Source organism: Ambystoma mexicanum, chromosome 1q (genome assembly GCF_040938575.1).
Source record: "Ambystoma mexicanum isolate Mex_15411 chromosome 1q, UKY_AmexF1_1, whole genome shotgun sequence".
Taxonomy (NCBI): Eukaryota; Metazoa; Chordata; class Amphibia; order Caudata; family Ambystomatidae; genus Ambystoma; species Ambystoma mexicanum.
Genome location: NC_090922.1, coordinates 1,470,717,301 through 1,470,742,115, shown reverse-complemented (window position 1 = coordinate 1,470,742,115; position 24,815 = coordinate 1,470,717,301). Strand labels below are relative to the sequence as shown.

Below are 24,815 nucleotides of genomic sequence, written 5' to 3'. Positions count from 1 at the left end.
CTCCGTCTTGCTAGCATTCAGACAAAGATCATTGGCGGAACACCAATCTTGAATGGCAGTTAGGCAATCGGAGATGAGAGAGGGAGAGGAGGTGGCCGAGGGCAATCTGAAAATGAGTTGTCAGCGTAGCACTGGAAATTTGAGCAGAAAATGGCAATGCAGTGGGTGAGAGTTGCCAGGTATTGGTTGAAAAGCCAGGGTGAGAGGTTAGACCCCTGGGGAACACCACAGGTAGAGAGGAAGATAGATGATAGGAAGGACCGAAGTTGGACCTGGGAGGGTCGATCAGAGAGGAAAGAGGTCAGCCAGGCCAGAGCCTGATATTTGATACCCAGGTTATCACAGACAGTTGAGCAGGATGGTAAGGTTGACAGTGGCGAAGGCAGAAGATAGATCAAGGAGGATGAGGACAGAGGTAATGTTAGAGTCAAGGTTGGAGAGCTGATCTCCACCGATGTTCAGGAGAGCAGTTTCCGTGCTTCTGGCAGTTCTGAAGCCAGACCGGTGGTCATGGAGACAGCCAACAGAATTGGAATGAAGGTTAAGCTGAGAGATGGCCAACTTTTCCAGGAGTTTGCCCAGAAAGGGAGTAATGGAAATTGGGCGATAGTTAGCCGAACAAGAAGTATCAGCTGTGGGTTTCTTGAGAAGAGGATGCACAAGGGAGTGCTTCAGAGGGGAGGGGAAGGATCCTGAGGCAAAGGAATGGTTGCAAAAATCGGCAAGGGGCGGAGCGAGGGTGTCAATGTGGTCCTTGATGGTTTTAGAGGAACAGGGATGAACCATATTTTGACGAGGCTTTCATAGAAAGGCCTTGTCTAGCGACCTCATCAATGGAGAAAAGAGGAAAGAACTGGAGGGTGGGCGGGTGGCCGAAGGAGGGTCAGCAAGCACAGAGAGAGAGGTGGGGAGGGTGGACAGGATGTCCTGGGTTTTGGAGATAGTGAGAGGCAAGGGCACTGTTAAGAGCCTGGGAGGCAACAGGAGGGGTAGTGACTGCAGCAGAGTTGGCCAGCTCCTTGCAGAGTTTAAAGAGTTCGGCCGAGGAGTTGGATGCCGCAGAGACACGAGCTTGAATGTGGACTCTCTTCTTGGTGAGGACAGAGTTGGTATTGCCTGTGGAGCAGGCAACACGCTTGTTTGTCAGAGGATGAACAAGAAGCCCTCCATTTCCTCTCGGCCGCTCTACATTTACGTAGCTAGGTCATACCAGGAATTGCACTTGGCTTTGGCCTTCAAATGGATGCTCATGACTGGGGCAAGAGCATCAAGAGTATCAGAAATTGAAGAGTAGAGCAGAGACAGGGCTGTGTCAGGATGTGAGACAGCCAGAGGTGGAGGGGGCGAGAAGGTGGCGACGAAAGCCTCAACTGACACACACTTCATGGACCGGATGTCTGAGAAGGTAGGTGGCAGTGTTGGGGTAGGTTTTGCTTGTGGGGAAGAGTGAGAGATTAGAGGAGAGGAGGGAGTGATCACTCCAGGAGAGAGGAGTGGTCAGAGGGATGGAGAGGGGGAGGTCAGAGGAGATCAAGACATCAAGTGTGAGCCCTGCAGAGTGAGTCAGGCCAGAGGGGGGATGGACAGGGAGAGGGAGTCGGAGGTCACGGAAGAGTACAGAGGAGGAACAAGGAGGGTCTAAATGGATATTGAGGTCACCGAGTAGGAGGAGGAGAGGTCCGCCCACTCAGAGAAATTAAGTGATTTGACCAGAAGGCCGGTAAATGGTAGCCACAGTAAGAGAATGGATAGGAGAGAGAGCGAGCCAGCCTACAGTCAAGGCATTCAAAAGAGGAGTAGGTCTGAGTGGGAATGATAGAGGCAGAAAAGATCAGGTCTTTCCCCCACCGGACCGGGAGGATCTGGGTGCAGAGAGGAACTAGTAGCCATCCGGGAGGAGAGTGTCAAAGCTCGTGAGGGAGCTGGCCTGAACCATGTCTCAGTAAGACCAAGGACCTAAAGGTCTAGTTCTTCAAGGAGGTGGCAGATGTCAGAGGAGTGTTTGACTGCAGAGCGAGAGTTGAGAGTGGCAAGATGAAGAAGGTTGCCAGCCTTAAAGACCTTTGGAGGAAGAGGTTTAGACTAGTTTATGAACTTGTTCCTATTCTTGTTTCCCTTTTGCTGCCCCAGTTACACTGCCTCCCTGTATCATTTAGGTTCCTATTTCACGTACGCTCTGTACTGGTTGAACCTTTTATCTACTCTATCCACACCTGTCAATCAATTATCCCTTTGAACTGCCTCTATTAGTATCTTATCACCTCCATTTAAGTATGTTGCTCTTCTAGTTCTTATGTAGCTTCTCAAGTTTCTTCCACCCAAACTGGTACAGATATAACTTTTTAAAATCAATTAATCTTTTATTATGTGCATAATAATGGAGACCAGTCTCTAAAGGGGGACTGGGATTGCTCTATGTTGCGTTGATTCCAAGACATGTGCGTTGCCCCTAAGGTTGCCTCCCGGCCCCCCTGACAACTTTCCATCGCTGACATGCCTCCTTTCTTTCAATCTGGCCCAGGGGTAAAATGTTCATGTTGCAAGTAAATTACTAGCCAGCCATAAAAACATACTTTCCTCAATTCTATACATACAGCACACCGTTTCTTACTTGCCAAGAGTTGGTTATCTCGAGAAAGTGGCATATGAAAATGTTGCACCCTGTTCTGTCCATGTTTTTGCTTATATGTAATGCAACTATGTGAAATTCATGTTTTGTATATTTGGAAATTAATTATATAGTAATTTCTTAAATTGTGCAGCACTTGCGAGACTAGCATTATTTGAACTCCATTAATCCAAAAATGTTTTCTTAATCCACAACTACATGGTAAATCACGTTTTTCTTCTTGCCCGTATTTAGGCCGACATCTTCTCTTATGGTATTATCCTCTGCGAGATAATAGCCAGAATACAGGCAGATCCAGATTACCTCCCACGCACAGAGGTGAGTCCCTGCCTATTTGTAATGTCTGAGGGGGTATCCTGGAGATTGCTGCGACTTAGTATCTCACTGAATCACCAATAGGATTTATTTATAACATTTGTTACACGCCCAAACCTGGAGGATGAGGTGAACGGATGTACCTTGTGAGGTCTTTTTATCGTACACACTGCGGAGCTCTGTATATCCTTTGGGAAACCTGGTGTGTTAGAAGTTGTGGAAGCTTCTGGATTGTGATTGGAATGCTTTCCTGTGTGTATTAAACCTGCTTTAAATTAAAGACCCTAGCATCTGAAATATTTGCATCCTGTGCAGACTGCCAAATAGCTGCTTTGCTAATTTTAAGTGACATTTTAAAGAAAGGTAAACGGCAAACAAAGTAGCAGGGAGAGAGGGGCACAGAATAAGAAGGAAGAGACACATTTTTTTTAATTGTATGAGTGATTTATCTACTGTAAAGGTCTGCACAGAGAACAACTTCCATGGGTGGCGGCGGTGGGCTGCGAGGGTTGCTATGAACTGCAGGAGAAAAGTGTTTCCACATTTCAAGATCACTTTTATAGAGCGCTTGGCTTAAGTGACGAGGCCGATTGGGGATCTCGGTCCCTGCTGCTGGAAGACCACTGAAAAGATTTCCATCAATTATGCTAGAGTGAATCCCTACAACTGGCTTTGAGGAGGTAGCAAGAGTGGTGGGTACCATTTGAAAGATGTACAGTACTGTTTTGACATCTCTTCCTTTCTACAGAATTTTGGATTGGACTATGATAGCTTCCAGCACATGGTGGGGGACTGCCCTCCTGACTTCCTTCAGCTCACTTTCAACTGCTGCAATGTAAGTACACTGTCACTCTCTTGATCTGGAATCCCTTCTTCTATAGGGATATGACCATTCTTAGTTTGGTAACTACATGTCTGTGCAGCCCAATATCAAATGTATTGTTCATATACACCTGTGATGGTATAGGAAGCCTTCCTACTAAAGGATGGGAATACACGAGTGTCCTGAGCATTCATCACCTTTCCTGATTGTCCACTTTTTGTTGCATCTAATTTTGGGTTTGAATTTTCATTACATTGTTTTTCTAAATGTTTTGTATTGCATCATTCCAGCACCATTATTGCAGCTTTTTGATAACATGGGCTGGGAGTTTGCACACACCACGGATCAAAATTGATTGTTGCTTTTTAGCTCTCACTTGCAGACTAGAACGCCGTTTTATCCATACAGCGGCCAAGAGCTACTTTTGATTCTGCATGCCAACTGGTGTCATAAAAATCGACCTATGTGACATTTACTCTGTTTTGGAAAGGAATGTGAAAAGGAATATTAGGACGCATCTAAAGGACATCTAATGCATAATGAGTAATTTACAAAATGGTCAAGTTTGCTTCACGCCTGATGCCCAGTAGCTTATTTCAGCTTATCAAATCTTTATTTTCAACTCTGCACATGTTGCTGGTTAATTGGTTAACAATCTTTTTGAGTTTGATGTGAATAGAAGTCCAGACACACTTAAATTTAAAATGTAGCCTCCTGCATTTGGCTCCACTCAGGTACGTAAAAGCATCATTTCAGTAGATAGTTTCATGCTCAGTACTCTAGTGTAAAGCTTTAGAACTATGGGAAGCGCCATTCTGTACTTTGATGGGAAATAAATACTCTGGATCTGACTGGCCTTGTATTCTACATCAGTAGGATCTCAGCTATGCCCTCTGGTGACTTGACTGTCACCCTTGGGGGAAACCATTGTGGGACCCTGGCGAAGTCTGGCACCAGAAGAAGCCACCAGCTATGTGGTGCAACCACCTAGAGGTATACAAAGGATTTCCCTGAGCTCCCCTGCCTCTCGAGGTTCCCCATTGCATGCCAAACAGTCACTCCTTCAAAGTAAGGACTATAAAATATCCTACCGCCTGTAGAAGGTTCCAAGGGCGTATATCCGTAGGGAACAATATTGTGGGAAGAAAGCCTAAGAAAATAAACTTCTAACATAATACATGAAGGGGCTCTGCAGCTTGTCCCTGGCTGAGTCTGAGAGTCCACAAATAGAGCAGGATTCTCTGATGGCACTTTATATGTGAAAACCCTAAATTGGATAGTAAAACTGTGGCAGACTTTACTATAGCTCCAACAAGGAAATGGTCAACAACACAGAATGCAGGAGCCACATAAAAAGGTTAGCATACCGCACAACTGCCAGAACATGTTTTTCATTCCAAGATGGTGGCAAACTATCGGAACCCTCAGACAGCAGAAGCCCCAGGGCATTAGCTCGAGTACATACAAGGAGGAGGAGGATGAGGATCTCGGTCTTATTGGCATTAAGGCATAGATCATTGGCAGCACACTATTCCTGAATTGCGGCCAGACAGTTTGGTATGAGAGAAGAAGCAGAGGTGGCTGATGGGAGCCTGAAAGAGAGCAGAGTGTCATCTGCATAACATTGAAAATTGGAGCAACAAGTAGCGATGCAGTGGGCTGATAGAGGTTGAAGAGCCCGGGAGAGAGGTTAGATCCCTAGGGAACACCACAAATAGAGAGGGAGATCGAACAGTGGAAAGACTCCAGTTGGAACTAGGAGGGTTGGTCGGTGAGAAAGATTGTCAACCAGGCCAGGGCTTGATCAGTAATACCAAGTTTGTCGAGGAGGCGATTGGGCAGGATGCAATGGTTGACCGTGTCAAAAGTAGAGGATAGATCGAGGAGCATGAGGACAGAAGGGAGATTAGAGTCCATATTGGAGAGCAAGTTAATGCCCAAGCCAACATATAAAACTGGGCTCTACAACATCTGGCTCTCCAGGTACTTTGGACTGACTCCATGATCCCTCATTGATTATGCTGGCTAGGGATGTGGGGGCGATTTGCTCAAACATATGGGTATCCAAATGTTGCAGACCCCTGATATCAACGAGGCAGAAGCAAGACAATAGTCTGGGTGTTAGGACAGTGTTCCAAACAGTTGGTTTTGTAACAGTGAGTGGAACAGGAGAGACTGGTGGATGAGGAGTGCATGTTTAAGCTAAATAGGCTACAACACTTGAGGGCCATGCATTGTAAGAGGCCAAATGAAAGCATCTGCTAAAGGCATTAGCGCAGATTCTGTCATGAGGCTGATTCTGAGGTGGAGGAGCAACAGAGCAAGCCTGACTGGGGATCTAGCCTGATCCTGGCTGAAGTTGCAATCCACGAGTAATACAAAGTAATTTAAGACCTTAAGAGCCTTGGAAGAGCTTGTGTTGTGAGCCGTGGCTGTGAGGTTCCAGGGGGAGAGGGTTATAATTATTCCAGCATCTTGCCCAGAAAAGAGGGAACCAGGAAGCGGGCATACTCTGAAAGGACTTGCCCCAGGAAGAGTGCATCACGACCGAGTCCTGGTGGCTTACTAGTGATTGAGATGATCTGCCATGATGAAGTCAAGTTGTCTGTTGGCTGAGGCACTTCAAACCTCCTGAGACGGTGGCATTCATGTAGGTTTTTAGTTTTCTCATGTTACTGCATTACGTTTCAGCTACCTTTTGGGTCCCAATTTGTGCACGTTTACATAAATAATTCTCCTTTCCTGGGTGCCAGAAAGTAGGCTCTGTTGCTGCCACTTTACACTTCCCTACAAACATTTGCTTGGCTTGATATTGGGCCTTTCTTTGGTAAATTCAGGCACCAGAATTGTCAATGAGAAGCCTACCACTTGCTCTCCATGGCTCAATAGTGCACTGGTTACCCTTGCCACCATCTACTTACCAACTGTTCATTCCATTGTTGCATCCATTCTTCAAAGACCCACAACAGGGCATACTTTGAGCCAGCTTCGGAATATGGAACACTTGTCATTTTCAGGCACACTGACATATCAGTTGATTAGCGTCACTGAAAGCTAATAAACATTGGCTCTCAACAGCTGCCATTTGTGATCAGCAACAGTAAGTGAATGTGGGAGAGCAAAACATTTTGTATAGCTCTAATATCCCTTTCGAAGCCTTGCCTACAGTGCTGCTTACTTCTGTTCTTGACGATTTTGAGCATGCAGCTCATTATCAAAGTGCAGGGTATTAAAGGTTGGGGTATCAAGGGTAGAAAAGGAGGAGGCCCATTCATTCCCCAGGAGGTCACCTGCCTCGGATTACATAATCTGGTGCAATTGTCAATGTATCTTAATATTCAGTGGTAGCCACATAATTTATGATATATGATGGACCCTAGAATCATTGAAAATGCAGAGGTTTTCCTGTGGGAGGGACCCGATTAATGTCTGCTGTCCCTTAGCTCAGCTCCACAGCTGCAGAGGGTTCTGTTATTTTATTGGAGTGAATTACTTTGTAGTAATTAATTTCGACAAAATAAACTTGTAGGGTTTCTTGTTTTTGTTTTATTCTTGTTTTATTTTAATGGGCCCCCCAACTCCTCCCTTACACCCTGTCCCCATTGTTCTCATTCCCCTTTACGCCCTGCCCCCTATTACATACATATTTACACCCCATAGTTCTTTTAATTTACCATGAAGTAATTAACTTTGATAAAACGGTATACGCTTCAGTTTCCTGGATAAACGCTGAGAGTGACTGATGTATTTTGTGGTTGGAATTTTGGGAAACATTTTCATAGGATTTTATCGGGGTTATGTTTGTGATGACCTTTTGTGTTTTATGGACTTGGCCGAAGTCTTACACATGTAACTCCTATACATTCATCTTCACCATTGTCTGCATCATTACACCTGACATCTGGCACAAGTATGTCAGCCTTGGCAGTGATGTTACTTGTAGTTGCTAATACAGAGCAAACCCTTCAATCTCGAGGGATCCGTTCATAGAAGTGATATAAAGTGGAGCAATCAGCGACACGTACTTCAGCCCTGTCACCCGCGATGCTTCGCGATGATGCACAAGATGTCGAATTCTGCTAAATTTCACTGGAAGCCAGTGTAGACCCTAAAGCATGGGGGAGATGAGCTTGTACCTACTAGTGTAAGCTGTACTGACATTGCACTAACTATTTCTCATACAGCCCACATAACAATTAGATCCTGTCATATTGTCATGCCTAGTTCTATTGGGTTTGGCTTTCTTTTTCTCTTTGTAAAAAAGAACAATTTCTGTTTTGTTTACCATTGGGGCAGTTATTTTAATTGGGTAAATTGATTTGTCTTAATTTCTCATTGGCAGCGTTTTATTTTGTCTAAGAAGCCACAGTGCCCAAACCTTCAATTTGTTTGATACCTTAGCATTCATAGGTACCGGCGAAGAATCAGATTATCAACATTGCTGTGTTTTCATTACAATTCTTTGTGCCCTCATTGCAGACTGCAAAGGCCATACAGCAGTCCTATGCTCCCATGATGGGATATAAAATATTACATGGATAAATGTAATGCACTCCATTAAATAATGCACACTCAAAATAACTCTAGACTGCTATATCAAGTTATTAATGTTAAACAGACAATAAAGAATGGTCGGAAACCACGCTAGGTTGAAGGCTTTAATGAAAGAAAAAGGGTGTTTTTAAAACAGTTTTTGCATGTTTGTTGCCATGTGTAAGTGCAACATGGTGAACTTTGAGACTGCAATGGTAGTATTGTATAAGGAAATGTGATGAGTTAAATCTGTTGATAGACCTATACGTTATTAAATTGCCGTTTTAACATATAACATTGAAATTGTCCTCTTGGTTTTTAATTCTGAAAGGTTTGTTAGTGCAGAGGTCAGTTCTTTTTAAGCAGGAATGCACAGACCCCATCATTCGTTCACTTTGATAAAGGCTTGAATGCACCTGTTTTTAAGACAAGGCCAGTTTCAAATTGCAAACAGTGGGGCTCATTACAACTTTACTGCTGCAGTAATACCGTGCCAGTATTAACGCATACCGGAACATTACCACACCGGCAAAGTACAGGTTTTCCAGGGGGGAGGGGAGTGTCCGGAAATATCTCCAACTAAGAGCAGGAGATAATTTCACCACCCTATCGGCAAAATTAGCTGGTATTACATGTACTGGTAATGCCAGCAAATCCCCCATGGAGTTCAACAAGACTCCATGGAGTGGGGATTTACTGCCCTTACCGCCATTTGTAATCTGGCGATAATTATTCTAGACCAAGTGGTGGTAACTGTGTTACTTGTTGGCGGTATCGTGTTATAACCGTCAGGATGCTGGCAACATTGTAATGAGGCGCAATGTCTAAGTGGATGCTTTATGTTGGGTATTCAGGACAAATACCATTGGCTGCATTTAAAATAAAATGTATTAGGCATGTTAATTTACATTTGAAACAGTCAAAAGTCAAAACATTTTTGTATTTTGTAGGCGTGAAAGTCAGTTAAATCAGTTAACAATGGTATAACGGGTTTAATACAATAATAAGTTAAAACGGTTAAATTGCCAGTTGATAATAAAGACATACAGAGGGGACAGACTGGACAAGATACAATAGGGGAAGATAAATATAGAATTATAGGGGGGGTGATGATGTTTAAGCATAGCAATGTTGTTGCTGCATGGTTGAACATCACTATTCAGTATTATTGAGGTATTGGATAAAAACATTACATTTTCTGTTGAATTTATGTAAACAACCTACAGTAAAGGCGTGACATCTTTCAATCCGTTGGATGGAGCAAATGGAGTTTCACCAAGTATTAAGGACAAATTAGAGGCGTTTTTCCAATTGAAAGTAATATTCTGGTAAGCAATGCTAATGAATAAATAAAATAAGGTAGCTGATTCAATCAGCTGCATGTAGGGATTAACAATAGTGTCAATCATAATGTTACTTAAAGACCTAGGTTCTTTAAAAAGCAATATTTTTTGTAGGTAGACAAATCCAAATTTTCCCCCAAAATGCATGTACAAATTTCCACTCAGATTGCATGGAGAAAGTTAGCATTTGATGAAAGACATGACCAACAGTTATTAGAAATGTTAGGAGTAATTTTTGCAATTCTCATGGGCGTGAGGAATGCAAGATGTAGGAGGAAGAAATTAGTTTTAGTTACATTGGCGCCAATAGATGTTGAGTAATAGTTCCATATTTTACTCCACATCTCAGGGGTGGGTTGGAAGTGCCAATCAAGTTCCCATTGTTTAGTAATACTAGAATTTATCAAATTAGGAGATCGGGGGGGGAATCATTTAAGAATGTATATAATTTGGCAGCTTTCATAAAGGGATTATTGATTAGAAATGTTAGTACAGGGGAGGGGGATTTTTGAGTAAGAGTAGCTGCTGATTTGGTTAACGATTTGAGAAGAGAAGTGGGAAGGGAAAGATCAGACGTAGGAATATTAAATTGTAATTGAAGTTGTGCAAAGGTAATTGCTGCATAGTTATGAAACATGTGTAACTAGTTTTGACACCTGAAGAGTACCATCTGTGTATATCAGGTTTGAATTTGTTAGCGCAGTATTTATTGAAACAAAGAAATATATCTCCCAGTTCAGTTTTGATAAGAGTTGGTAAGAAGTTTATTCCAAATGGTTTTCAAGAGATGTATAGATGGTAACCTGGTAATATTAGGGCATGAAGATGTGGTTGAGAAATGTGAGAGATAGAATGGGATAATGATATTTGCTTCTATGTTGATCCAAGTAGGGGCTTCATTAAGATGATTTTCAAAGTGTTAAATAGTTGCTTGAGAATAAAGGATTCATGATATATTTGGAAGTTGGGGAATTTTACACCTCCTAGGAGCTTTGATTGTCTTCATTATTATGTTTTATTTTTTTATTTATTAATTGCAATTCTTGGAGTTTTCTTATTCCATAAGAATAAGGAGTAGAGAATCAATTTATTTTATAAAATTTGGTTGGAATTGTTACGGGAATCATGGAGCTAATCATCATTTTTATAGAATCCAAGCGTCCCACCAGGATAAGAAGAGGTGACCATCCCGATATCATTTTTGTAACTTTGACAAATAAATGGTTAGTGTTGAGAGTAATTGTAGTGTTAATGTCTTTAGAAATATAAAGTCCTAGATATTTAATATGAGAAGATTGCCATGTCATGCCAAATAATCGGGTATTTAAAGTACATGTGTTGGTAAGTGGCATACGTTCTGATTCATCGAGATTTAATTTGTATCCAGAAACGATAGAGAAATTATTTATGGAGGATATTACGTGTTGCATGGAGGAGGCAAGGTCTGAAAGATAAAGTAAAACATAATCGGCATATTCAGATAATTTAACTTCTGGGTTTTTCCCAAGGTAATACCTTTGATATTGTTATTAGTTCTTATACTTTGCAAAAAGGGCTCTAAAGGTTAAATAATCAGGGTGAGAGGGGGCATCCTTAACTTGAAAGGCGGGAGAAAGAGAATTATTGATAAGAATCCGGGGTGGAGGGAGATTAGTAAAGAATTTGAATAAGATTGATAAAGTAAGAGGAAAAGCCATGCCATTTTAGTGAGTGAAACATGAATGTCCAGGATACATGATCAAAAGCTTTTTCTGCGTCAAGAGCGAGATGGGTCAAGGGGTCATTAGATTTCTGGGAAAAGGATAAAATATTAAAAAGTAGTCTGGTGTTGGAGGATGTGTATCTATCTTTTATGAAGCCTGATTGATCTATGTGTGTGAGTTTAGGGAGATATTTTTCTAATCATTTGGCTATAAGTTTGGCGAGTATTTTAGAATCAGAGTTAATAAGAGAAATAGGTTTATAATTTTTTACTAGCGAGGGGTCTCTGTCCGGTTTAGGAAATAGTACAAGAAGGGCTTCTCCAAAGGAGCCTGGACTCTGGCCAGTTTTAACAAAATGATTACATAGTTGTTAAAGATTTGGAGAGATGGAATCAATGCATTCTTTAGAAAAGTCAATGGAAAATCCATCAGGACCAGGGGCTTTATTAGATTTGAGGTCTAAGATAGCTTGTTTGATTTCTCCTAAGGACACTAGTGAATCAAGAGGAGAGAGATCTATAGAATCAGTAAGGTTTTGCTGATTTTTCTTGAGAAAAGAGTTAATTTCAGAATCATTGATGGGGGTATCGGAGGAATATAGAGTAGAAGTCCAGAAAGGCACCATCTATATCTTTCGGGTTGGTTAGTCTTCTGCCATCAGAGGAAGTAATGTAACTGATGAGTGATTTCTTTATTTTTTCCTTTTTGAATATGATGCCAAAATGTTTTTGGTTTCGTTGGATTCACTATTAAATTTGGATTTAGAACGCAGAATGGAGTTGGAAGCCTTTTCAGTGCACAATTTATTGAATGCAATACGTGTTTTCATAATGTTTTTCACAATAATGGGATCATGATTGGCATAGCATTAACTTTCAAGGTCTATGATGGGAGGTTAATAATGTGTTGTGAATAGATTTGCCAGGAATTGAATAATAAAGCTCTGAAAGGTGGCTTTGAAGGCATCCCACTTATTATGGATAGAAGTATGTTCAGGTCGGTAAAGGAGGAAGAAATCATCAATACAAACATTTGTTTTATCAATGAAAGTTTTATCCTTAAGGAGGAAGGAGTTAAATTTCCATCTTGGGGAACATTTTGCAATAGGTGCCCATTCAAGGGCAGTAGAGACTGGGGCATGATCAGAAATAGTTATGGGTCCGATATTAGACTCTAAAATGGCTGTGGCAAGCAAAGGGTTAGTAAAAATGTCTAATCTAGAGAAAGAGTGATGTGGAGGAGAATAGAAAGTGAAGTCTGTAGTATTAGGATGGCAGAAGCGCTAAGAGTCAATCAAATGTAGGTTATGTATTAGATTGAGAAAATTGTTGCAGGATTTGGAATTAATGAAATTGGACATGGATATACCGTAGAGGGAGAAATCAAGTACTTGGTTAACATCACCACCTAAAAGAAGTCTATCTGGACTCTTCTGTACAAGTATATTCTGGAGATTAGATAAGAACAGGGGGTCAGGAGTGGCTGGGCCATATACATTCATTATAGTCACTGGTAGGTTATTAATACCTTCAATAATGATCCAGTGGCCATAGGGGTCTCTTCTCTAAAGCTTTAGATAAGAAAGGCGGCGTCTACATCCTGATCAACAAACAGTGAAGAAAGAAAGTATGAGTAATCCATGGTGCTTTGACTTTGAGATTTTCACTGTCAGTCTAGATGGGTCTCTTGAAGACAAACAGTATCTGCTTTCAATTTTGAGAGTTGGGTAATGATCTTTTTACGTTTGATGGGGTGATTGAGCCCCTTAACATTCCAGGTAGCCAACTTAATAGACATTAGTAAGCATAGAATTATTGATTAAATTACCAAAGTACGTAATATAAATAGGAAGCAGTTGAGAAAATATACAGTAAATATGGTGAGTGATGAGCAAGTGACTTTGCGACATATTTGCAGTGAAGCATCAATAAGGCATAAGGGGAAGGACATAAGGGTGGGTCAATAACATGAGGGAATAATCTAGGTAAAAGATAGTGAGGAACATGTTAAGGATGAAATACGAAAGTGTGAGTAAAAGCAGTAAGGATGGAGAAAGTTCATTTAGAGCTATAGAAAATATAACGAGTATCATGGGGAAACGTATCACAGCGAAGAGTGAAGCAAGAGTGTTAAAGAGCTAACGAACAGGAGATCAAGATGATAACGGTATAATAGGAAGAGGGGTAAAATTGGCAATATTTAAAATAAAGTTATAAAAAGTATGCTATAAGATTAGTGTGCAGTTAGACAATTAGTAATAAGAATAGACGTAGGGAAAAATGGCTGTAGACAAAGTATGATCAAGTTTGTAAAGTAGAAAGAGCAGAGTCCAGGAGTTTAATGGGTGATCTAGATTCATCTCTGGGGCACAAAGGATTTGAAGAGGAATCTTGGGGGAAGTGATGAAACGGATCTGTTACACTTCAAAATAAACTTTGTATGTTGATTTTTAGATCTTCTGTAAGGAGGTACTTGAGAATGGGAGTCAGTTTTAGCCAAGTAGGAAGTTGACTGAGGAAGTGGTCATCTGGATGGATTGAAGAGATTGGAGCAGGTTGTAGAGATCGCTTGGTTCCGTGAATTCAGTGGTTGGTCCATCTGGTATGGTGATGTATCGTTTTCGCTGGTTTGAGCAGGCTTTGTCTAACACCAAGGGTATTCATCAGAGGTCTCATATCGAGAAATATATTCCTTTGATTTGGGTAGGTTTGGAGAAATCCGAGGAAATTGAGATCTTATGTCCTTGGAAAAGAAGAGGAGAGTTTTTCCTAGCAGTATCAATGTTCGGCGTGCTTGCTGATGTCTTGGAAAGCAAGCAATGAAAGGTCTGGGCATAGACATTTTAGTGGCCGAACAAGGCCTTATTTGGTGTGCACGTTGTAATTCCAGTGGGGGTGAGAAAGTAATTCCTAATGCATAAGGGATCCATTTGGTTAGGAAAAGCTTCTGGTCATCTGCTTCTATGTTCTCCGGGATCTCATAAAAGCGAAGTTTGTCTCTCTGATTTCTTTCTTCCAAATCTGTTGTCACGTTCAAGTTGTAGGATTTATTGTTGCATACATTCAAGACCTTCAACCCTATCTTCAACAAAAGAAATCCTTTCTTCCGTTTCATCCAATCCTCCAGAAAACATTGAGATTTCTTGTTTGAAGCCTTTTATTTCGTCATGAATATTGGAAGACCGTGAGTCTAATGTGGAAATGGAAGAGCGAATGCTGCTGAGTTCTAGGATTTTTTCTAAAGAGAAATTAAATGAATAATTTTCCATAGCAGTGACAGTTTTGGTGATTTCAGCCATATTTTAGTTAAATATGAAATGCATTGAGTATAGAATCTAGAGAATCAGCAGAATAAAAAAGGGTTGAGCATAATAATGTTTGGCCACCAGGTGTCAGTGTTGAGTAGGTCTCTGGGTCATCGGGGAAGTCTAGGAATGGGAACAGCTGATAATGCAGAGATTTACCCCTGTGAGGGGTGGCAGCTTGTTTGGCTGGTACTTGCCGGTGCGTTGTTTCTCTGGTGTACTATGGGAGGCATAGACATCAATTGGCTTCAGACTGTCCAAGTCTCCTCCCACTCCCCTGACAGTCCACAGTACCCTGGAAGTACAAAAGTTGACTAAAGGGGCTCACCTCAAGAGGTATGGATGTCGTGTCTCTTCACACGTGAGGGCTCCAGTCACCTGGTAAAAATAATTAGTTTATTTTCGGGAGCTCAGCGGAACAAGACTCTTTGTCAGCAAATGCCTATAAGAGATTTAGGATTGTCTAGATTTGAGAATAAATGCCCATATTTTTTAAAATGATTGCTATTCTGAGGAGCTCCTAAACTGCATTGCCATCTTGGGTGCTGCTTGGCCACGCCCCCTGAAACCAATGATTGGCTCAATTCATCGACCCCTGACTTTGCAGAGCAAAAAAGCTCCATGAATGTGTATGCCCTGTGAAAAGCCTATTAAAATGAGCCTTTGTTCGTAATGTTACTCTGTTGATATAAGGGGCAAACCACACACATGTAATTTAAGCTTCATTAGGTAGCAAAATGTACGCCAGGAAAAAATAGTTAAATCGGCAGTAGCAAATCTATCAACTCTAGTTTTTGAGCCATTTCTGATTTGAAAAACAAGCTAGTTTCAATGGGATACATACAGAACACATGTATATACAAATTATATATTAAAATGGTTTATTAATAAATGTGCATATTTTAATAACTCTTTGCTTCCGGTGACAAAAAAGAAATGTCTCTGCATTCAGAATATTCTTGTAAATAAGAATATATAACTTTTATCCATGGCACAGGTCAAAAAATTAATATTTCACTCCCGTTTTGAGTCCTCATTCCTAATGGAAGTGCTAGCTCACGGCTAACACATCCACTTATGATGCATCAATATACATTGGGTGACTAGAAGCCAGGACCGTAATGCGTGGTACAAAATGAAGAGAACATATTACAGGCTCTGTACATCCAAAAGTGCTGCTTCATTTAATGCTGCATGGGTCTAGTTTGCTTGGTATATGAACAAAAACACATAGGAGGAAGGGAGAGTTTTGGGAAAGCAAAAAAGATGGGAGAAAAGCAGATTTGGATTCCGAAATCTCCTTAAGATGGCCTTTTCTAGATGCAACTGAATGCCGCAGCCTTTCCCAAAATGGAACCACATTACCTCAGATGGATTTAGGGAGCAGGAGGACAGAAAGAAAGAAAGAGATTACTTGACTCTGCAGTCGGAAGCCAATTGATGGTTATGCTTGCCATGGGCCTTTGAAGGACAAACCTGGTGTGAGTACAATGATCCCACAGTATTTAGACAAATGCCACAAGAATTAATTCAATTCAGCGAATCAATTCAATATATTTTGGGGAACCCCGTTTAAAAGTTAGATCATTGAAAGGGGACTATGTGCTTTTTCATTAACAAAACAAATTAAGACCCTAGATCGTTTCACCTGCAATTTGAGATCTCTTAAGGACTTGGACGTCTCATATTGAAATGTGGAATGACAAGAGGTTTGTTTGGTTTTTGCCATAATCAAAGTAATTGAAATCTATTCATAAATTAACTGGAATTGGGGTATTGTGAGGGTATTGAGGTTGAACCTCCTTCCTAGCGACTATTTTGGGTGTCCATGGATTAAAAAAGGAAACAGAAGTCTGGAATCTAAACCTTTATAACTATTTGTTTTAACATTTACTTTAGTATCATATAGCCTATTATGACTTTTTATACAACAATACATCATATTTTATCAATAAAATGTTCTGTACAAATTGGTTCAGATTATTTCATAAAATACATTTACCATGAAGCTTCAGGTGAATGAACATTACTAATCTCAATGGTTCCACAGTAGTTGAGTGATGGTTTCAGTGGTATGCAACATTTACGTCAAGTAATAGATTAAAACCACATCATTGCCTTCATAAATACGACCATAAATACATTAGATCGGTTTGCTTCAAATCTCGCCCACAAGCCAAGAGTGTGTTTCTTCTAATATCTAATAAACTCTCTCATTCTAAAATCAGATGTTTTAGTGGTTTTGAGCGTCGGCTCCCCACATAGTCTGCAACTACGATGCTTGTTAGCCAAAGCAGGCTGTCCCCGCAATACTTCAAATTGTTGCATTTTAATCTCATATATTTAATAACTATCCAGTTATGTGGATGCTCCACTAGATATTTACAAGATTTATTATAATAGAAGTAATGGCTAATGTGCTCGTGGCTGAGCGATTTTGCTGAGGGATCAGTAAGCAATTGTTTCATATCAATTTCATTGATCAGTTTCTTATGCTGAGCTTTGAACATCTCAAAAAGGGTACAGGTCGGCTTCAAATTAGTGGGCGCTCCATTTGCGTGCTTCCTTATCTAACCTATTTAAGCCGGTACTTGTGTACCATGGGGCCCAGTTAGTGTATAATTAGAGTAGATGTATGCAACGGCACAAGCTCCCTAAGATGTATGTAGCCTACGCCGTGATACCTAAAGGATTGGGCCTGTAATCAAATGCAATAAATAAATATGGTATTGAATGGGGCTTTTCCAAGTTTCCATTAGTCGGCGACTCAGCATAAATACACTGTTAATTATTTTCATGCCAAATTCCAAAACTACTTTTCCGATGGGCATTTGTTACGTAGTATTAATATGGTTTTAAACCATATATTTTCTAGCTGTTTTATTTGTGTAGGTATTTAGTGCCCCATATTTTTCTCCATATAGGATCTGTGTGTGGATTTGAGTGTTATACAAGTTAATAATTGGTGTTAACAAATAGCCTGTGTGAGGTCTATTTGCAAACCAATTCTCCATCACAAAAGCTATCCTTTTGTATCTATGTCCAAGCTATGAAAACCTATTGCTAAATAGTGGCCAACATTTCAGCTGTGAATTAGTCCAAGAATAAGTGTGCTACATTGGAATAATACATTTCTTGTATGCCAATACTTGATGATGATTTCAGAGACAATTGTTTGTTTCCAACTTTATTCTGAGAAGTGCTTCAACATTGTTTTAATATTCTCTTCAACAAATGATCAATTCAGATATTCTAAAAAGTCATCATTATTTGGCAAAAGACATTAACAGCATTCATAACACTACTACATCCTTTAATGTCAATGGCAGTGGGTAGACCACTATAATTCCATACTCTAGATTGTTTGATTTTGATTGTCATAAAAATTGATTCAAATTTAATCTACAAAGTAGAAGTATGCACTTATTGTGTACATTAGTCTTCATATATTTTTTTCAATGCATGGCCGTTTTATGCAAATTTGAATAAAAAAAATGAGTGCGACAACAGCAAATGGTTATTTTCCATTCGGTCGACAATCTACCTAGATTTTTTGAAGATTGTCAGCGACTTCTCCTGCGTTGTAGGTTAGGGGAAACACTTTTAAATGCTGGATTTGTTATTTTAAATAAAAATATTCAGATTAATACACTTTAGATTTTGACGTGGGTTTATTGCATTAGGGGACGGGGGTGGGAGGGACCAGAGCATTAAATTAGTGGCATTCTTCTGTAAAACGTATCCTTGGATAAATATACCATAGATGTCATTACAGGTAGATGCTGCATTTGTGGAGTTCCCCAATGATTTCATTCACCAATGGACCACGGGCAAGTCAAACTAGTCAGTCCTTCAGCCTGTTCTGCCGTGGTACGCCTACGTGGCAAGTGGTTATTGCTTATCCACCACCCACAGTGAAATAAACATAGTATTGCTGGGAGCATTCTGGGGAACTCCTACCTCTTCAGAGGCCCACAAAACCCATATCAAGATCCACCACGCTTATTCTGCAGAAGCGGGAGCCAGGTGATTAATTGATGTTGATGCTGGCTTGTCCCTCTTTCTCCCCTCCTACTAAGTGAGATCCAAATCTTCCTTGGCGAGAGTCAGTTTTCTAGGATGTAATTGTGTGGCTCTTCCAGCTGGAGTGTGATTTTTCACATGTTTTATCTTTTATATTGGATAGCTTATTGTGTAATTCAACCTTAAGGTTTAATATCTGAAAAGGGATCTTTGCCCCCTGAACTCATTTCTGCTGCATCATCTCAAACCTGATTGTGTGAAGTTCCAAAGAGCATTAGCGACATATATGTGCTGTGCCTCATAAGAGACTTGAAACGTTTGTGTACTTGGCACTTAAGCCACTTCTGCCAGTGGCAGGATTTCACAAAATAAAATGTAAGTTTACTTTGATATTTGTATTTCATAAGGTTTAATAAAGTGCTCTGGCAGCTCACTCAGTGAATTGTTTAAATGCCTGTAGTCAAATCCCAATCGCTGACTTAGACGTTCTTCCAAGTCTTCCATTTATGGTGTATTTCATCACCAATGCTTTTTCTTATAGATGGATCCTCAACTCCGACCTTCGTTTCCAGAAATTGTTCTAAGTCTGGAGCGCATCTTGAATAGGCTGAAAAATGAAGATTCTGAGAGGGAGAAGAGAATCCTAATCCAAGAGAGCATGGAGAGGAAAGCACTTTCTGTTCCAAAAGGTGAGTGTCTGACTGAGGAAACCTCTGTAGCCAAACAAATCCATGCATGACTTCTATGGAAGGGATGATTGCGTTTCATAGCAAGGACTGTTTCCTGATCCGGATCACGCCTTGGGTAAGACCAAGCTGCATATTTAAATTGGGCTCTGTGCAGAATGCACCACTGTCTGGGGTCTCCCGCAGGAATGAAGATAATTATTTTATTGGTAATTTATTTTGTGCTTAATGCCAGACTCCTCCAGCTTCTAAGTGATGGACCATCTATTGAACCTATGTTGCATGGCATCGTCGCGTTCCGCGAGCATGTTACCCCTGCACTATCATTCTGGGCCATTTCTACTGTACACTGTTTCCTGAGGCTTCGGTTGGCTCTGTAAGGCTAGCTTTTCAGGGCATCCTGGAACTCTAATATAATTTTTTATTGCTAGTTGAACATGGTTGCATCGATAAAACGGTGTGTGAGGGTCACATTGCAACAATGTGAGAAGCACATTTTTTGACAAAGTTGTGCAAATAAGTTGGATGCTTCATGCCTTGAATAAGGTGTACTGGCAGGGCAGACTTCGTCTGCAGAACCATGGTAAGGTGCAATGGCGTAGCAATATGATTTCTAATTCCAGAAAAAGATTGTGTACCCCGCATGTGGGAACAGGTTGGAGGAAGGTGCAGATCGGGATTGAGGAGACTCTGCAGAGTTCTGAATACTGAAATATGTTGCTTGCTGTTGGTCTGTGTACTGAATAGTTTTGTATTTATTGGACCGGGATACATCTGGCTTTGTATGTCAGGATTGAGCTGGAGAGACCAGAGCAGTGAGGTTGTCGGGATGTAGTACTGACTCTGTTTTCCAATGGGAGGGATGCATGCTTTGTCTGGAAATGTGTATTGACAGGGCAGGTGTGAGAGTCTTAGTCCCAGAATAGATCCGGCCAAAACTGGATTGAGATGCATCAGTGGCAATCCCTCTGGAAGCGATGGCAGGTTTGGCGTGTGGCCAGGGATAAAAGGCCTGTGCTTTTAAGATGTAGTGAAGCTAAGGATGACATTCAATGGGATAAATGTTCCTATATTCTAATATATTTTAATGGGCTGTATCGGCTTTGATTGAGTTGGTAGGACATTTTCTTCTGTGAACTGCATTTATTTTCAGGCCAGGACCTAGATATGTCTGTTTAAAGCATACAGACAAAATGTGATCTTTGACAGTGCTCCTTGGAGTGCAACTGCTTTTGCAGAATCTAACCATTTTGACTTTCCACAAAATGCTGCAGAACCACCTCCTGGTAAAGATAATTATTTCCAAAGATGCAGAGGTACTCTGGTGGTGAATCCCTCCTTCTAAAGAGAAGGTGATTGGCATTTTAGGTTTGTAGCACACGTGCCCTGATAGCTAGACTAGCTTATACGAGAACAATTAGGGAAGCCATGCTCATTCCTCTCCATGGACCAACCCCCTGCAAACTCTTAATCCATTCTGAGAGGTCCTGCATATGCCACTAGTATAGTTGTCAAGGACCTAGAATAGTGACATTAATTTCTGTTAAATCTTATGAGAACATTCAGAGCTTAGAAGCAGAGTGCTGCATCACCAGATTTCTACAACAGTTTTTAGAGAGGGAACATCTTATTGACCCAGAAACCAAGTCCATGAATGAAGGTGGTCTCTGTCTTCTCAACACACTAAGCCTCAGGCAGCACTCGAAAGACCTAACGTAAAGGAATGGTGATATTTACAACCCCCTCTTCACTGCCCAACCTCCATCAAATCTTTCAAATCCCATTGACTTGTCGAACCATCTGACAATTTCCTTTGACATTAATCGCACCGCCTGTGTCAAGTGCGCTCATTGGACACCCAGCAAACCACCTTCAGATCATTCAAGAACTTCCTAGTGGAAGTTCTCACGGAGGACCTCTCCAACCTCCATCTTACATAAGCAGATCTACCACAAACAAGGTCTGAGCCTCACTTCTCCAATAACTCCACAATCCTTGAAACCTAGATCAACTGCCATGTCCCAGTGAAACAATACCTGTCCTATCCATATTGATAAATTCAGTTGGTGGTGCAGCACAGATTTTGCACCAGCTAAGGATGTATATGCCAAATACTGTCTTTGGGATTGTTGACTGCTTTCATTACAGTGGACCATGATATTCGGTTTTTATAGCTGGCCACTGTTTCAGGAGAAGCTGAAAACTTGGGAGAGAGGTTTCATACGGTCAAACTTGTTAAGTGTGTACTTGCTTGTGGTGGTCTCAAGGGTTTCCAACCTTTAGCTAGGCCCATTCTGATCTAGAATCTCCCAGCACCAGGTACCATATTCATCAATCTGAGGATAATCAATTAGTTAATCTGTCAAGCTGCCCAAACTAGCCTCATCTTCTATTGCACCCACCCAGGCCCGTTGCTCTGCCCTGACTGCACACTTCACCACTAAAACACAGGACATCCTGTCCCCTCGCTCCTCCGCAACCACTCTTGCACCGTCATCTCTTGGGGCTCCCATCGGCTGCCCCGCCCCTCATCCTATTCTTTCCTCCCTCTCCCCTGTCACACCTGAGGTGGTTTCCAAACAAGTCCGGTGTATGAAAGCCTCCTTCAAACCCATCAAGGACCACATCGAATCTCTCGCTCCAGCCTTGGCAGATCTCTGCAACCTCTCCTTCGCCACTGGAGTTTTCCCCACTTCTCTCGAGCACTCTTGTGCACCCTCTGCTCAAAAACACCTGTGAAGACCTACTCTCAAATCTTGGCTCTACTTCTCCCTCTTTCCTCGTCCTCCTTGACCTTTCTTCTGCTTTTAATATTGTAAACCACAACAATCTGATCTCCCATCTGTGTGATACCCTGGGCATCACAGAGCAGGGTCTGGCATGGCTAGAGTCCTTTCTCTCAGATCGTCCTTCCCAGGTGGAACTCTGGCCTTCTCTCCACTATCACTCTCTACTTGTGGTGTCGCCCAGGGATCTAATCTATCCCCCTGGTTCTTCAATCTCTACATGGCCCCTTTGGCCCACAGGATCTCTGCCTTCACCTCCAACTTTCAGTGTTATGCGGATGACACACAGCTCTCTTTCAGGCTACGCTCGGCCTCTTCCTCCTCCCTCATCCATAACTGTCCGCAATTCAGTCCTGGTGTGTCGCCAATAATCTCTGCCTTAATGCCAGCAAGACAGAGATCGTCCTCATTGTGACCTCTGCTCCCGCTTTCCCACTTGCACTCTGGCCGGCCTCCCTTGATCCTGCGCCCTCACCCACCAGTGAGGCAAATAATGTGGGGGTCATCTTCGACTCCACTCTCTCCTTCTCTTCTCACATCTCGGGCATCTCTAAAAAGTCCCACTACCAGCTGCACCTCCTCAGAGGTATTCTACCTTTTATCACTTTCCCCCAGAGGCTCACAGATTCCAGAGCCCTGGTTCTCTAGACTGGATTACTGCAACAATATTTTTTAATCTTCCTACTTCTACTCTCCAACCTCTTCAACTTATGCAGAACAGAGCCACAGGGCTTATCCTTGGCCTCAAGCCCAAGGACCGCATCTCTCTGGCACTGAAATCCCTCTACTGGCTCCCAGTGGCTGCAAGGATCAAGTTCAAGTCCCTCTGCATAGTCCACAAGGCCTTCTGGGCCGGAGCACGCACTACCTACAACGCTCTCTTCCTGAATACTCTCCTTCTAGAGCCCTCCGCTCGGCCACCTCCAACTCTCTTCGGGTGTGCCGTTTCTCCAAACAGAGATTTGGTGGTTAAACTTTATCCTCTGCAGGTGCCTACCTCTGGAACAGCCTCCTTGCCTCTGTCTTGAGCTGAACCTCCTCAATTCCCGGAAACTCCTCAAGACCTTCCTCTTCTCTTACTCTTTCTCTCACTCTCCCCTGCTAACCTCCTTTCTCCTACTTCCCTCAACCGTTATCCTCCTCAACTATGCTCAGTTTCGCTGACTGTTGCACCTCCAGAACCTCACAGGTCCCAGGCTCCCTCGCCAGTCCAACACTTGCACCACTGCAGTCGGAATATGTTTAATGTGAGGAGCAACCTCATGCACTTAAACAGGCCCCCAATTTACTGAGTGCACTTCTTCCCCCTCCCTCCCCCTTCCTGTCTGTGCACTTGCATGACCTTGAATGCACTAGGCCTACCAAGATAGTTTGGCCCACTCTCCCCTAGTCTCCCCTCCCTTGCTTGGGTCCGCATGAAACACTTGTGCATAAGTGAATTATTGCTGATGACCCATCATCAATCAATCTGAACGTCACTAGGCCTAGTACAGTAGTTTATTGTTCTGTATGCCCTCCTCCCCCCCCCTTCCTTCTCTCCACACTTTTTCTCATGCACGCACTTGTACTATCCGACAAATTGTTGGGCCTAGTACAGCAGCCTATTGATTGTATGCTACTTCCTCCCCCACCCCTTTCTCTCATTCCCTCCTGTTGTGCAGTTGCAATAGTAAAAGTGCATTGAGGCCATATAAATGGGTAAGCGTGCCATAAAAATAACAAAAAAATAGTAGAAATGCCTTAGACTAGTATAATAGTTAATTTATTTAGATCATTCAGACAATTCAAGGCCTAAGAATGACTACTGTATTCCCTTATTCCCTTCCCGCCTTGCAGCACTTTACTTGTGTAAAAGCGCTTTACAAATAGACAATTACAATCTCAATCTACTCTCTTGCCTTAAAACCACAACCTCTCACAAGCCCTCTAATGCAATCTAAAATAGTTTATTGTGCTGAGAAACTCTCCTTGCCTCCTTTTCTACTCCTCTCATTACAAGTACCACGCCTGTTAAATATTATCTTTTTCAACTCCTTATTGAATATTGTTTAACAGATTAAATCCGTACATAAAACTGCAATTTTCCTGATGCATTTGTAAAACCCCCATCTTAAATCATCTCATCCTAGAGCTTCACGCAAATGTGGCAGGGGTCATTATGAGCTACCCTCCAAATATGCCCCTGTGCGGTCGCCTACCAAGTTTCAAAATATGGAAAATATGACAGTGTGCTTAGTCTGTGAACTAAAAGAGAACAATTGCACTAAACTGCAAGAAGCCCCCCTTCATTGGCTTTCAGTAGCTGATGGGATTAGATAACATATTTTCGGCACTTCACAAGTGTCTCGTTTGGGATATTCCACAATACCTAGTGGACCCAATTGGGCCTCGGTACTCCACTAGAACACATTTTCTTACTCAAGCTGTCTCTTCACTGTCCATCTGATCAACATCTACTGCTTGGAGCTCCAGCTGATTTGCATATGGGGTTCTCTGCTGTTGAACAGTCTTCCTGTTCTCATAGCTGCAAAATCTCACACATCGGCATTAAGCCATTAAGGAACAACTCTCCAGCTAGACACACTAGTGCTCTTGTGTTAAATGGTGACCACTGCCAAGAGGCAGTTCAGTCCTTCAGATTGGCAATCGCACTCAATGACATGCCTTTGA

At 41.8% G+C, this 24,815-nt stretch overlaps 1 protein-coding gene across 3 annotated transcripts in view; it reads left to right on the top strand.

The window, feature by feature from the left end:
* TESK2 (testis associated actin remodelling kinase 2) overlaps positions 1-24,815 on the top strand; it is an 864,966-nt gene that overhangs the window by 819,729 nt on the left and 20,422 nt on the right. For all 3 annotated transcript variants that reach the window (XM_069642367.1, XM_069642366.1, XM_069642368.1), the window contains 3 exons: positions 2,864-2,947; positions 3,693-3,779; positions 19,215-19,362. In XM_069642367.1, the coding sequence (XP_069498468.1) occupies positions 2,864-2,947; positions 3,693-3,779; positions 19,215-19,362 (319 nt within the window). The remainder of the gene's footprint in view (positions 1-2,863; positions 2,948-3,692; positions 3,780-19,214; positions 19,363-24,815) is intronic.